The following is a 14,055-nucleotide window of genomic DNA, read 5'->3' on the forward strand; positions in this document are numbered from 1 at the left end:
AGTCTCTTCGTGGTTTGTTTGTTTGTTTGTTTTTTAAGACACAGGATCTTGCTCTGTCACCCAGGCTGGAGTGCAGCAGCACAATCATAGCTCACTGCAGCCTTGAACTCCTGGGCTCACAAGATCCTCCTTTCTCAGCCTCTTGGGTGACTGGGACTATAGATGTGCACCACAACACTCCATCCCAGATAATTTTTCTTATTTTTTATAGAGAGGGGGGTCTTGCTATTTTGCCCAGGCTGGTCTTAAACTCCTGGCCTCAAGCAAGCCTCCCACCTCAGCCTCCTAAGTAGGTGGGACTACAGGTGCACATCACTGTGCCTGGCTCTGAAGTTTCTTCCTTTTGAAAACCTGTCAGTTGTATTGAAATTTTCTTACAGATTAAAGCACCAATTAGAGTATTTCCAATCTGTGCAATTGTGCCATAACAACCTTGAAAAGTATCTTTATAATAAAGATTTTAAATAATTTTTAAAAAAAGAACTGAAGAAAATGAAATTAAAATAAGTGACATTACCACATCCTGTGATGCATACTGGGGGTCTTCTGGGTTGACTGACCAGTAGCAGTAATCAAAGCCGAATGCCACAATCTTCTCCCGGGAGTCCCCAAAGCTATCTGGTCGATTGTCCACCTAGAATTAAACAAAGAATCTCGTGTCTTCTCTATCATAATATCAGAATCTGGCCAGGGGCACTTGATTACCCTCTACTTTAGCTAGAGACATACACTCGTCATGAGAATGTTTATTCTATCTACCAGAAAAAGAAAAAAAGAAGGTAATTTTGTCTCCACCTCATGAGGTACAAAGTGCCAGAGAACTAAATGTGTCTATCATACTATCATGTATCAGCCTACATGTAAACCAATCATATGAGACATAAGAAAGCTTGGGAGAGAAATTCTCTTCTTCTCTGGGCATCTTATCATCACTACAGGTAGAGTACCCCTTATCTGAAATGCTTGGGACTAAAAGTGTTTCAGATTTTTTGGATTTCAGAATTTTTGCATTTTGGAATATTTGCATATACATAGTATCTTCTGGATGGGAACCAGTCTATACAGGAAGTTCATTTATGTTTCATAGCTATCTTATACACATAGCCTAAAGGTAAATTTTTTTTTTATTTTTTTTTTTTGAAACAGAGTTTCACTCTGTTGCTCGGGCTAGAGTGCCGTGGCGTCAGCCCAGCTCACAGCAACCTCAAACTCCTGGGCTCAAGCAGTCCTATTGCTTCAACCTCCTGAGTAGCCAGGAATACAGGCATGCGCCACCATGCCCAGCTAATTTTTTCTACATATATTTTTAGTTGTCCAGCTAATTTCTTTGTTTGTTTTTTTTTTGTTTGTTTTTTGTTTTTATTTATTTATTTATTTTTTAGTAGAGACAGGGTCTCGCTCTTGCTCAGGCTGGTCTCGAACTCCTGAGCTCAAATGACCCGCCCGCCTCGGCCTCCTAGAGTGCTAGGATTACAGGCATGAGCCACCGCACCCGACCCTGAAGGTAATTTTATACAATATTTTTAATAGTTTTGTGCATGAAACAAAGTTTTAACTGCGTTTTGACTGCAACCTTCCATATGAAGTATGAAATCTTTCCACTTGTTGGGTCATGTCAGCACTCAAAAAGTTGCAGATTTTGCAGCAATTCAGTATTCAGATTTTCAAATAACGGATGTTCAACCTGCATTGTTTCTTCTCTAAGTATTTCTACAGAGGATATTGGGAATGCATGAGTGGTTCAAGGGCTTTCACTGAGGTCCCTGGGGTATTCACCCCGAGTAAATTAGAAACCACATTGGACAGAAGAGCCAGGAGCAATCCAACTGCTCAAGGTAGATGAAGGTAGAGCCACAGCTTAGAATTGCACAGAACTCCAGGTACTGGGGAAAATGGCATTATTCACAGAAATGCCTCGTCTCAACTATTCAAATTTACACTCTGGACAGGGAAAGACAATTCTGGCATGAGCCATCATAAACTATAGATGAATGAGGCTGTCAGAATGATTAAGAGATTCTTATTGGGTAACTGACCTCAGGGAAGTAAGCAGCCCCAGGGAGGTGTGTAGGGGGCAGGTTAAAGTTTAATCTTGACTGAGATTTATTCTTAAGAACCAAAAATATGAGATCTCAGAACAAAGCAGCTGAAGTAATTAGGAAACAGAGATAAATAAGAGACAGGAGACAATAAAAGGTCCTTTGTCCCTGCGGAGCTCCAATTGATAGTTTGGCAGGTCCTGTTCTCTTTTAGCAAAAAGAAACAGATCGCATCACAGGAGTAACACAAAAGTGAGCATGGCTTTAAGGCCTGAGGTCCAAATAACCCTCACTTTTGCCAGTTTCCTCAGCTCTCAGGAATGCTAAGTACCACCACCTGCAAACCGACTGTAGCAGTAGTTACATGGTCAGCTTCCCCTGTCTGCTCTCCATTCTCCAAGGCCCAGAAAGAAAGAATCCCTTCCATCTTCTGCTGGTTTGGTAAATGGAGGAACAGGGTGGAAAAACGAGCCCTAAGAGGGGATGAAGGGTATAAGAGGAAGTTCTATGTTTGCCCCATTGTAACTCAAAATTCAGCCTGATTTGTGAAAGACAATTTGTAACAAGACTCAGGCTAATGATCGACTCCCTTCTGGGATCTGAAGGCGGTTACCTGGCCCTCACTATGGCCAAAATGAATCCTGCATTAGCAGGTGCATACTGAATACCTAATAATGCCTCTAGCTGAAGTGATATCAATTGAAAGCGTCGGGAGAAAGTCTAAGTGATGGTCAGGTGCGTTAAATAGATATGTGCATTGCCCCCAGCATGATTTAAGCTAACCATGGCCCCCTGTGTTTACTTTCAAAGCAGCTACCAACCAATTTCCAAAACAGCTGCTACCCATTTGATAGAATTTAGGCTGTAGCAACCAAATGCCCTACACTTATTTCTTGGTTTATTGTTTACTTTATGATTAGTCCGAACTCTTCCCACAATTCCCCTTATATACTCTTCCATTCCCAACTCTAAACACATTCACATACACACCTGCACCCCAGAAGCCCCTGTAATAATACTAGCTCCCTGGTGGAAAGAAAATGGAAAACAATTTCAGGCTTACCTTTAAATTCCTGATTTTTGCCACTTTTCCATCAAGTTCCACAATAATTCTTCCCCCTTCTTTGGTCTCCCTAGAAACAAGACCCAAACCCATATGAGAAGAAATGTTGCTTTTTTTTTTTTTTTTTAAGTCAAGAAAAAAAAGAAGCTAAGACCAGCGCTAGTGGGACAAAATGTTTCCCTTCTGCTGTACCCGTAAGTGAAGAGTCTGTCTCCAGAAACAGCTGTAAACATCATGTCAAGCAGTCCACTAGCTGGCGTATTTCCCTGGATCATTAGAATTTGGCTCTGGAACAGCTAAAAGTCACCCCTTAATTGAGCACCCTCTATGCATGAGGCACTGTATTAGGTGCACTACATACTGTACTTCATCTTACGCTATCCCAACATATCCTCCTGACATAGCTTCCTAACGTATCTTTTTTTTTTTTTTTGAGACAGAGTCTCACTCTTCCCCGGCATCAGCCTAGCTCACAGCAACCTCAAATTCCTGGGCTCAAGCAATCCTCCTGCCTCAGCCTGCCCAGTAGCTGGGACTACAAGCATGTGCCACCATGCCCAGCTAATTGTTTTCTATATATTTTTAGTTGTCCAGTTAATTTCTTTCTATTTTCAGTAGAGACAGGGTCTTGCTCTTGCTCAGGCTGGTCTTGAACTCCTGAGCTCAAACAATCCTCCCACCTCAGCCTCCCAGAGTGCCAGGATTACAAGCGTGAGCCACCGCGCCCGGCCTTCCTAACATGTCTTCATTTTACAGTTGGAAGCTGAGAGAAATTATGTAAATTGTCAAAAGCAGTGGCAAAGCTGAGAGGTAAACCCAGACTTGTCTGACTACAAAGCCTGGGCTCTTAACTATATCTTAGAAGTCAGGCTTAGAAACTCTAGGGAGTATCCTTGGCCCAGCACATAACACAGCATCATCTCGCATTTTTTCTGGGATTTTGAACATGGATATTGATGAAAAAGGTATTGGAGTCCTCTCTGTTGAGACCATGAGAACATATTTCTCAAATCCTTCTTTACATCTTCTTAAATCAGAATGAGAGCCAAGAACCTTAAGAATCTTGCATATTGCAGTTCTGTAACAATGCTAACAACTAACCAACCTCTACATTCACTTAAATGGACTTAATCCAGGTGACTCACATACCTGAAACCTTTTTCATAACAAAGATCTTCAGCTGAAGACCATAAAGTTAACAGATGAGAATTACATTAATTGGCAGCTGGGCAGAATGGCTCACACCTGTAATCCCAGCACTTTGGGAGACCAAGGCAGGATGATTGCTTGAGGCCAGGAGATCGAGACCAGCCTGGGCAACAAGTGAGACCCTTTCTCTATAAAACAAACAAACAAACAGGCCAGTTGTGGTGGCACGAGCCTGTAGTACTAGCTATAGGGGAGGCTGAGCCAGGAATATCACTTGAGCCTGGGAGCTGGAGGTTGCAGTGAGCTATGATCACACCACTGCAGCCTAGCCTGGGCAATAAAGTGAGACCCTGTCTCTAAAAAAAATAATAATAATAATGAAATAAAATGAAATAATAATCACCTCCTCCACTACCATGAAAGTTATAAATCAAATTACTCCCAGCCTGGAACCTGAAAGTTGAGACAACACCTTCAGCAATCTCATTTTTATCCTTCCTCAGGCTGTGATGTAGAGCACCTGTGGTCCCCAACCTTTTTAGCACCAGGGACCAGTCGCATGGAAGACAATTTTTCCAAGTATTTGGAGTAGGGAGAGGGAGGAGGTGGAGTTCAGGCGGTAATGCCAGCAATCGGGAGGGGAGCAGCTGTAAATACAGATGAAGCTTCACTAACTTGCCTGCTGTTCATCTCCTGTTGTACGACTCCCCCCACCTTCCTAAGTTTCAGGGAAGACAATTTTTCCACGGACAGGATGGGGAAGGAGGATGCGATGTGGTGAAGCGGACCACAGAAGTAGAGGAATGGGCAGCAGGGAGCACAGTGAGACAGAGGTCTTTAGATTTATGATTTTTTTTTAAAAAAATCTGTGAGTCTGGGATAAAGTCCTAGATAGAAAATTTCCCCCTCCCAGGTAATGATATTTCTGTCACTTAAATTTCCTCAAGGCCCTAATGCACTTTCTTGCCCACTTCATACTAGATAGTACTTAAAGTGGGAGGGATATTTTTAATCCTTCAAGATCATAATCTGTGGCCAGGCATGGTGGCTCACACCTGTAATCCTAGCACTCTGGGAGGCTGAGGCAGGTGGATCATTTGAGCTCAGAAGTTCGAGACCAGCCTGAGCAAGAGCGAGACCCCATCTCTACTAAAAAATAGAAATAAATTATCTGGACAACTAAAACTATATAGAAAAAAATCAGCCAAGCATGGTGCCTCATGCCTATAGTCCCAGCTACTCGGGAGGCTGAGGCAGAAGGATTGCTTGAGTCCAGGCATTTGAGGTTGCTGTGAGCTAGGCTGATGCCACGGCACTCTACTACCCCGGGCAACAGAATGAGACTCTGTCTCAAAAAAAAAAAAAAAAAAAAAAAAAAATGTATCATAATCTGCCCATCAGAAGCTAAAACTGCCCAGTTCTCCCACCCCCGAGACCTTAGATAATCTTTCATCTTTGGTATTAACATTTTATAACACTTTTTTCTTTCTCCATCTTTATGTTGGTTTATTATTATCCCTCTACCCACTACAAAATACACCAATTATAGTAAATTAGGACGATAAAAAAAAAAATCATACAATAAATTTTTCAAATCTGTTATCTGGGACCAGGCACAGTGACTCATACCTCTAATCCTAGCACTTTGGAAGGCTCAGGCAAGAGGGTCCCTTGAGGCCAGGAGTTCAAGACAAGTCTGGGCAACACAGTGAGACCCCATCTCTACAAAAAAATTAGCCGGGTGCAGTAGCATGCACCTGTGGTACCAGTTACTCAGGAGGCTGAAGCAAGGGGATTGCTTGAGCCCAGAAGTTTGAAGTTGCAAGTGAGCTAGGATGACACCACTGCACTCTAGCCCAGGTGACAGAGAAAGATCCTATTTCAAAGAAAAAAAAGATCTATTATCCAATTTTTTTTTTAATTTGCCTTTTTGTGAAGGTTCATTTGGGACTCTCTTGCATAAAGCAGCAAAGGAGAAAAAGAAAAACAGTGTCCCAAACTTGACCTCTTAGCAGAAAGAGCTGACACGATAGGGGGGTGAGATGCTGCTCCTCCCCTACCTAAACCACTGCCATTGGTAACCTACTAGTTACAAAATATCCTAGAACAAAACGAGGGCTAATTAAAGTTAAACAGAACAAAAAGGGCACCGGCCTTTCAGAGAGCTGGCCTTAAAGAGCTCGATTTAAATCTACTAAGGTGGAGCCTTAAACAAGACAGAGTGGCTGCTACTACCGCTTACCTCTGGGATGTACCAATATGTGTTCATTCATTAGGGTTAAGAGTTTTGTAAAGGGGTAAGTCCACAGGCTGCCCACAGCAGAATTATGGTGATAGGAGAGGGGCTAATTCCAATTTCTGTTTGAGGAGGCCCAGGAATGTTAACAAGCTGCAGTGTAACAAGCTCCCCAGGTGGATTTTATGTATACTATGGTTTAAGAATCACTGTCCTAGAGGGGAACATAACCAAACTGTTATCACTTAATATCTGTTCCTTATAAAACTGTTAAAAAACAGACAACCAAGTACAGGGGCCTGAGGAACACAGTTGTTATTCATGTAGTGAACATCTTAGTAAACACTTAAAAGGAGCCAGGCTCTAAATATTTGTAATGTACTCGTGTATTTAATTTCATAAAAACCATTGAAGTAGTTATCCCTATTTTACAGATTTAAAAAAAGGAACAGAAAGCTATATTGTATAGTGAAAAGTGAAAGTGGGGAGTTTTCCAGAGCCTACAGTATTAGCAGACCAAACATCTTCTCCCAATAATGATTGTTTCTGGATAGACAAGAGGCACTATTTCATTATGAGATACGGAATTCCTGATTATGGGAAACAACTGTGAGGTAAAAGGGAGGACACCAAAAACATTTCCTATACAGTACTATCATTTTATTGAGGGTCAATTCTAGTCCTACTGAATAAATGGGCATTTGAGAAAGAAGGCAACTTTTCTGTAGTCTCGAGGAAGAGCCTGGCTTGGTTTCCCAGGAAGTGGGCTCAGCCTACTCCGCCTCCTCTCAGCCAAGCCTAGAGTAGAGGGGCGAGGCATCCTCGCCGGGGGAGAGGCATTTAAGTAAGGAACCTCACCTGGGCTGTCCTAGCCTCACATTTACTTGGCCACAATAACCTGGCAGGAGGAGCTGGTGAAAAGGATGAAGAGCTGACTGATGGTGAAAGAAAAGGGGGGAAAAAAAAAAAGGAGCAATGTGGTCTGGTGAATCAAATCTTGGTTCTACCTACTTTTAGAGGCCTTAAACAAGACCATTTTCTCATCTGGAAAAACAAAAAATGGAAACTTGGACGAGATCATCTGTAAGATTTCCTCCCAAGTACAACATCAGATCCAATGACTTTGTTAACCAAATCTGTGCCAATGATTTGAAGGTTGGAACAAACCACATAACCAGCAGATTCCTCACATTTAGATGAGCCCCAGCAAAGACTGTAGATGTTAACACACCTGGGAGTATAGCTGCCATCTCTGAAGGATTCTGGGAGAAGAGAGAAGTGGTCTGGACTTCTTAGCTAGAGCCACACTGGGATTATCCATATCTGCTCCTGAACCTTTAGCCTGCAATAATCTGCTCACACCTGGATATCTGCAGTCTTGGCATTCTACCATTTGCTGTTTAAAAAGGTGCTTAACTTGAGCTAAAACTAAATAAATTTTTGTGCTCTTCTTTTCCTTTCCCTTCTGTTACATTAGATATGTTATTCTCTACCATGGCTGCCAATAACAACCCAATTTCAACACCATTCTCTTAATCTAATCGATGCTATTATAAATTCGCAGTTTCCAAGGAACTGAGAAGTTACTGTTAGGACTGGTCAATACTGTTAGCCTGAGAACCCAAAAAGAATAGTTTTGCAAAAACAGGATCTACCAGAGGCAACCTCGTGGGTAGCAGCTGCACCTGTGAACCCTACCCCTGACCCCCACCCCATTCCTGAGCCACCACATCCAGTTATGCAGAAGCCAGACGTCCGTCATAGGCCATTTGCTAATCAAAACACCAGTTCAGGCACCTGCTGCTTTCCTTCTTTCTTCATTGTACCTCTTTTGTCTTTTTCCTATTCTTTTCTTTTTCTTTCCCCCTTCTCATTACTCTTCTCATTCTGTTAATTACAAGACTTTTCAAAGCCAATTACTTCTATAGGAGGACAAACATAATCCCCACTAGTAACAAATTATTTTTATGTCCTGGATTTTTTTTTTTTTTTTTAGACAGAGTCTCACTTTGTTGCCCCAGCTAGAGTGCAATGGGATCATCATAGCTCACTGCAACCTCAAACTCCTGGGGCTCAAGCAATGCTCCTGCCTCAGCCTCCCAAGTAGCTGGGACTACAGGTGTGCGCCACCGCACCCAGGTAATTTTTCTATTTTTTTGTAGAGACGTGGTCTCGCTCAGGCTGGTCTCAAGCTCCTGACTCATGTGATCTTCCCCCCTTAGCCTCCCAAAGTGCTAGGATTACAGGCATGAGCCACTGCACCTGGCCTGTCCTGGAAATTTTTAAACTTCCCAAATGATTCCAGTATGTGCCTTCTGTCCCCAAAGCCACACTCTACCAGCTTTATCTTATAAAACTCCCTCTCCCACAACAACCGCCCCCCCCAAAAATAAAACTTATCTCTGTTCCCTAACAGCCTTTGCTCTTGATATTAATATTTTTTTTTTTTTTTTTTTTTTTGAGACGGAGTCTCACTCTGTTGCCCAGGCTAGAGTGAGTGCCGTGGCGTCAGCCTAGCTCACAGCAACCTCAGACTCCTGAGCTCAAGGGATCCTCCTGTCTCAGCCTCCCGAGTAGCTGGGACTACAGGCATGCACCACCATGCCCGGCTAATTTTTTCTGTATATATATTTTTAGCTGTCCATATAATTTCTTTCTATTTTTAGTAGAGATAGGGTCTCGCTCTTGCTCAGGCTGGTCTCGAACTCCTGAGCTCAAACGATCCGCCCACCTCGGCCTCCCAGAGTGCTAGGATTACAGGCGTGAGCCACCGCGCCCGGCCAATATTAATATTTCTTACTACATAAAGGGCTCTTAACGCTTTCTCCATCAGCAAACTCTAACAGATCTTTAAAAAACAGTTCAAATACCAACCTTCTGCAAAGCCTTCCCTGACTTTACAAACATGAGTGGAAAATTAGCAAGAAAGAGACTAAATTATGTGGCTGGACACTGGATGCCTCAAGAGCTGAGAGGTGCAGGATCAGATTTACAGAGGAAATGAGCACCGAGGACGCTGAAGAAAGACATTGGAATAACTTCCCCTCCCTTCCCAGTTCTGCCCTTGATCAAGTCAGCTGTCAGCATACTTGAAACCACGATCTCTCTGGGCCTCAATTTCCCTCTCAACGCCCTTACAATCTGCTTTCTCCACATCTTCGCAGGGAAACCCACGTGCTCCCAGAAACACACACCATTCCGCCTCAGTCTTCACCCGTACTCCAGAGCCACTAAGGAGGCAGAGGAGGCTGCCCATCCCTCTCCCAGCCTTTCTCAACGCGCCGAGGGAGAAAGGCCCCAGTCGGTGCATCACACTTGAGCCGCGGACCCTCGAAACTCCTGCTAGCAGGGCGCCCGGGACGTTCGCACGGGGCGGCCCTCGCCTTAGGCCATCTGGGAACCGCTACCGCGCAGAGCACGACGAGAAAGCTCGTCAGAGGCCCTGTCCCTCCAGGCCTCCACGGTTTCCGGACCCTGAACCCCCGGGTCACTTTGTGTCTGATTTCCCCGCGCCAGAATCTCTTGAGGCGGAGGCGGGGACCTCGCGCTCCTCTCAGTTCACTTGACGGCTCAGGCGCCCCCTCCCGCCTACACTCACCTCTTGCTGAGGGGCCGGACCCTCACGGCTACTCGCACGTTCGCCATCCCTCTGCCACAACCCTAGTCCGGCAGCTCAGCCCAGCGGCTGCATCCCCTGCCCCAGCCCCACCCGACGCGCCTCTAGGGACACCCCCGCCCAAGAGCTTGTCGCAACCAGAGGGGGACGGAGCCTGAAAAGCACTGGCCAATCCTGAGCCCAGTGGGCGGGAGGACACCCGGCCCCGCCCCGCCTCGCCCCACTCAACACGCCTCCAGGGATGCCTCCGCCCCAGCGCGCGCCGCAGCCCGAGAGGGGCGGTGCCGGCAGACCGTTGGCCAATCCTGAGCCCAGTGGGCGGGAGGACGCTCGGCCCCGCCCCTACTCCACCCTGTTCTATCCCCCTGGGACATCACTGCCCATGCGCGCCCTGCTGCCCCGCTCGGAGGGTGTTTGCAGAGCCTCTCCCAATCCTGAATCGTTTGGTCGCAAGGGGGTGGACTAAAAGTATAGTTCCCGGCCCTGCCTACTGGGAGATAGCCTTTGTTCTTGAACGCTGTGTGCATGCAGAATCAAGCAAATCCGTATTGGTCAACGTCCGAAGCTTTACAATGTAATTTGCTAATTTTCAGTGGCTCCATCATAGCTCACTGCAGCCTCCAACTCCTGGGCTCACGCAGTCCTCCCGCCTAAGGCTCCGGAGTAGCTAGGACTATAGATGTGCGCCACCACTCCCGCCTGGCTTGCTAAATATTTTTACTCACTGCATTGCCCTGAGCTGTCAGTTCTATGGTTAAATTTTAAGGGCAAACCGGGTGCGGTGTTGCACAAGTGGCGTGCTCTTGTAGTCCCAGCCACTCGGGAGGCTGAGGCAGGAGCATCTCTTGAGCCCAGAATTAGAAGCTATAGTGCACGATGATCCAGCTTGGGCCACACAGCGAGACCCCGTCTCAAGAAGAAAAAAAAATAGAGGCAGAAATGAAATGGCCAACACCGATGTTTTGCAGTTCCTCGCATGGAGTATTTGGAGCGTGGAGAAGAATTTAGGGTGCTTACTGGCGAGCTTCTCTGGATTGTGCTGTAATTTCATGGCAACCCTGGCAGTGTTTGTGGTACTGGAGGGAATGCTGTCTGACCAAAATTGGCTTATTAGTTCATCCTAGAAATGCTATTGAATCAAGCACTCATCTAAGGCACTGAGGATACAGTGTCAAACAAAACAAAGTCTCTGCCTTCATGGAAATTAGAATCTACAGGGAAGCGGAGAAAGAGATAAATACATAAATGTATAACATGTCAAATGGTGATAAGTGCAATTTTAAAAACTGTCAACTTAAAATCGTGAGTTCTATAAATGTAGAAGAGGAAGAAAGCTTTATTTCCTAAGAAGGGGATCACAACCTGCAGGCAGGGAAGCAGAGGAAACCAGAGACAGGAACTTTGAGGGAGGGAGGTTCAGAGAGAAATTTATGCTGAAGAGGTTGGCTAAGTATACATATTCAACAGGTTATAGGAGGAGCTATGAACATTCATGAATGGGAGGACACGTACATGTATAATAAGCAAACATGCGTGTTACATAGGTCCCGTGTTCACTAGGGGGTGGAAACTTCACATATAAATGTATTTCACTTAAGCCCTATACATCAAAACATGAAGCAGGGACATAAAGGCCCTCAGCTCACAGCCTCTGTAAACCAGCCAGAACCAGTCCATGGTCAGTGGTTTATCATCAAGAGAAAGTTATGAAATCAGTCTCTTGTTCAAGAAAAGCTGTAGTTGTGGCTTGTGGAACTGGGTCGATTAGCGTCAGGTGGTGGATGAGCTGCAGTTGTTTCAATATTGCTTATCTTGAGGCCAGTAATTGTTTAGCTGCTAGAAAAAAAAAAGAAAAACCTTGTGGCAGTTAGAACATAGTTTATTCTTTAAGTGGGGTGGGGTGGGGGGGGCGTGATTTAACCCTTTCCTGGCATGGACTTAGATCCTGTTTATAATTTGGTATTTTATTGCCACAAAGAAGCCATTCTGTCAGTATGATCTCTACTTTAACAAAAGTGAGGAGATATAGTAATAGTCTCTGTGTGTGTAGGCAGGGGGAAATGTGCTATTTTGTATAGGGTTTTCAGGAAAGGCCTCACTGATGAGGTGGTATTTGAATAGATGTGAAGAAAGTGAGGGAGGGGTCTATGCATATAACCAATTATTTAACAAATATTTCCAACTGGGTGCAGTGGCTCATGCTTGTAATCCTAGCACTTTGGGAGGCTGAGGCAGGAGGATCACTTGAGCCCAGGAGTTCAAGACCAGCCTACGCCTACAAACATGTGCCACCACACCTGACTCATTTTTAAAATTTTTTTGTAGAGATGGGGGTCTCACTATGTTGCTCAGGCTGATCTTGAACTCCTGGCCTCCAATCACTTGATCCTCCCACCTTGGCCTCCCAAAGTGCTAGGAGTACAGGAATGAGCCACCACACCCAGCCAAGGACTCCCTTTTTGACATAACCACAAAAGCAGTATCTAAGAACACTTGTTCCTTAATACTATCAAATATTCAGGGTTCAAATTTCTCTGATTGTCTCATAAGTTTGTTGTTTTTGTTTTTTTTTTCCACAGTCTCTGTTTGAATCAGTATCCAGATAAAGTTTAGTGTGTCTTTTAATCTTATAGCTTTCTTGTCCCTCTCTTTTCCGGGAACCCTTTGGCACTTAATTATTTAAAAAAAAATTAAAAACACAGTAAAATACCACCTTACCCCTGTCACAATGGCCATTATTAAAAACTCAAAAACCAATAGGTGCTGGTGTGGATGCAGAGAGAAAGGAATGCTTATACACTGTTGGTAGGACTGCAAGTCAGTACCACCTCTATGGGAAACAATATGGGGATTCCTCAAAGAAATAAATGTAGTCTTACCATTTGACCCAGCAATCTCACTACTGGGTATCTACCCAAAATAAAAGAAATCGTCTTATCAAAAAGACACCTGCACTGAAATGTTTATCGCAGCACAATTCAAAATTGCAAATAAAAAGGAATGAAATAAAGTCTTTTGCAACAACTTGGATGGAACTGGAGACCATTATCCTAATTGAAATATCTCAGGAATGGAAAAACAAACACCCGTGTACTCCCCAATAATTGGGAACTAATCAGTGGGCACCCTGGGCACAAAAAATGTGAAAGTAATTGGAAGTCATGAAAGAGGGAGGGGTAAAGACTTACCTGTCAGGTACAATGAACACTATTCAGGTGAGGAGCACACTAAAAACCCCAACTTAAGCATTATAAAAGGTATCCATGTAACAAAAACATTTGTACTCCCTTAGTATTTTGAAATTTAAAAAAAGGAAAGAAAAACCCAGAGAAAATGTTCCTGTAAATTGCCCACAGACTAGTTTTTGCAGATTGATCCCCGTGGTAATATTTAAATGTTGTTTTATTTTCTGTATTTTCTGTAGATGGTAGTTTGATCCAGAGCCCCGATTAAATCAATAGGCACCTGTCTTTCTTTTTGTGCTATTTGCAACCACTAATGATCATCATCCAAGCTAATTAGGTCATCATTTCATTAGGGTTTGCAAAGTGATGATATTCTGATTTTGTCATTTTTCATTTGTGATCTAAAATACTTCTGCAAAGAGCAACTTCTCCCCATCAACTATTTGGTTACCCTGAGGTACAGTTCACATAGCAAAGGCAAGACAAATGCTTGATCCTTTTCCTTTATTTACCAGTTTTCAAAACAAGATGGTTTCCTGGCCCTCTCGAAAGGTAGCTAATGAGGTTTTTCTTTTTTTAAGTATCATCATAAACTCACAGATTTAAGTTTATTTGATTTGCTTCAGGCCATTGCAGTTACTATTTCTCTTCAAGGCCAAATAGCCCCAACTTTGGCCAGCGGGAGCCTCATTGACTTTTAGGTCAGCCCCAGTAATCTTTGATAGCTTCCTTTATTTTTTATTTTTATTTACTTATGTATTTATTGA

General features: G+C 43.9%; 1 protein-coding gene and 1 non-coding gene across 2 annotated transcripts in view; one reads left to right on the forward strand and one right to left on the reverse strand.

Moving 5' to 3' along the window:
* STARD9 (StAR related lipid transfer domain containing 9) overlaps positions 1-10,144 on the reverse strand; it is a 115,071-nt gene extending 104,927 nt beyond the window's left edge. Inside the window, exons 1-3 of the mRNA XM_069484410.1 lie at positions 10,086-10,144; positions 3,103-3,172; positions 518-634 (exon numbers count right to left, since the gene is read on the reverse strand). Coding sequence (XP_069340511.1) covers positions 518-634; positions 3,103-3,172; positions 10,086-10,132 — 234 coding nt within the window. The 5' untranslated portion in view covers positions 10,133-10,144. The remainder of the gene's footprint in view (positions 1-517; positions 635-3,102; positions 3,173-10,085) is intronic.
* On the forward strand, positions 7,231-7,369 carry LOC138381213 (small Cajal body-specific RNA 21). Its single transcript, XR_011233124.1, has one exon. It is a non-coding gene; the product is annotated as a small Cajal body-specific RNA 21 (non-coding RNA).
* Positions 10,145-14,055: the final 3,911 nt, after the last annotated feature.

This window comes from Eulemur rufifrons, chromosome 2 (assembly GCF_041146395.1).
Source record: "Eulemur rufifrons isolate Redbay chromosome 2, OSU_ERuf_1, whole genome shotgun sequence".
NCBI lineage: Eukaryota > Metazoa > Chordata > Mammalia > Primates > Lemuridae > Eulemur > Eulemur rufifrons.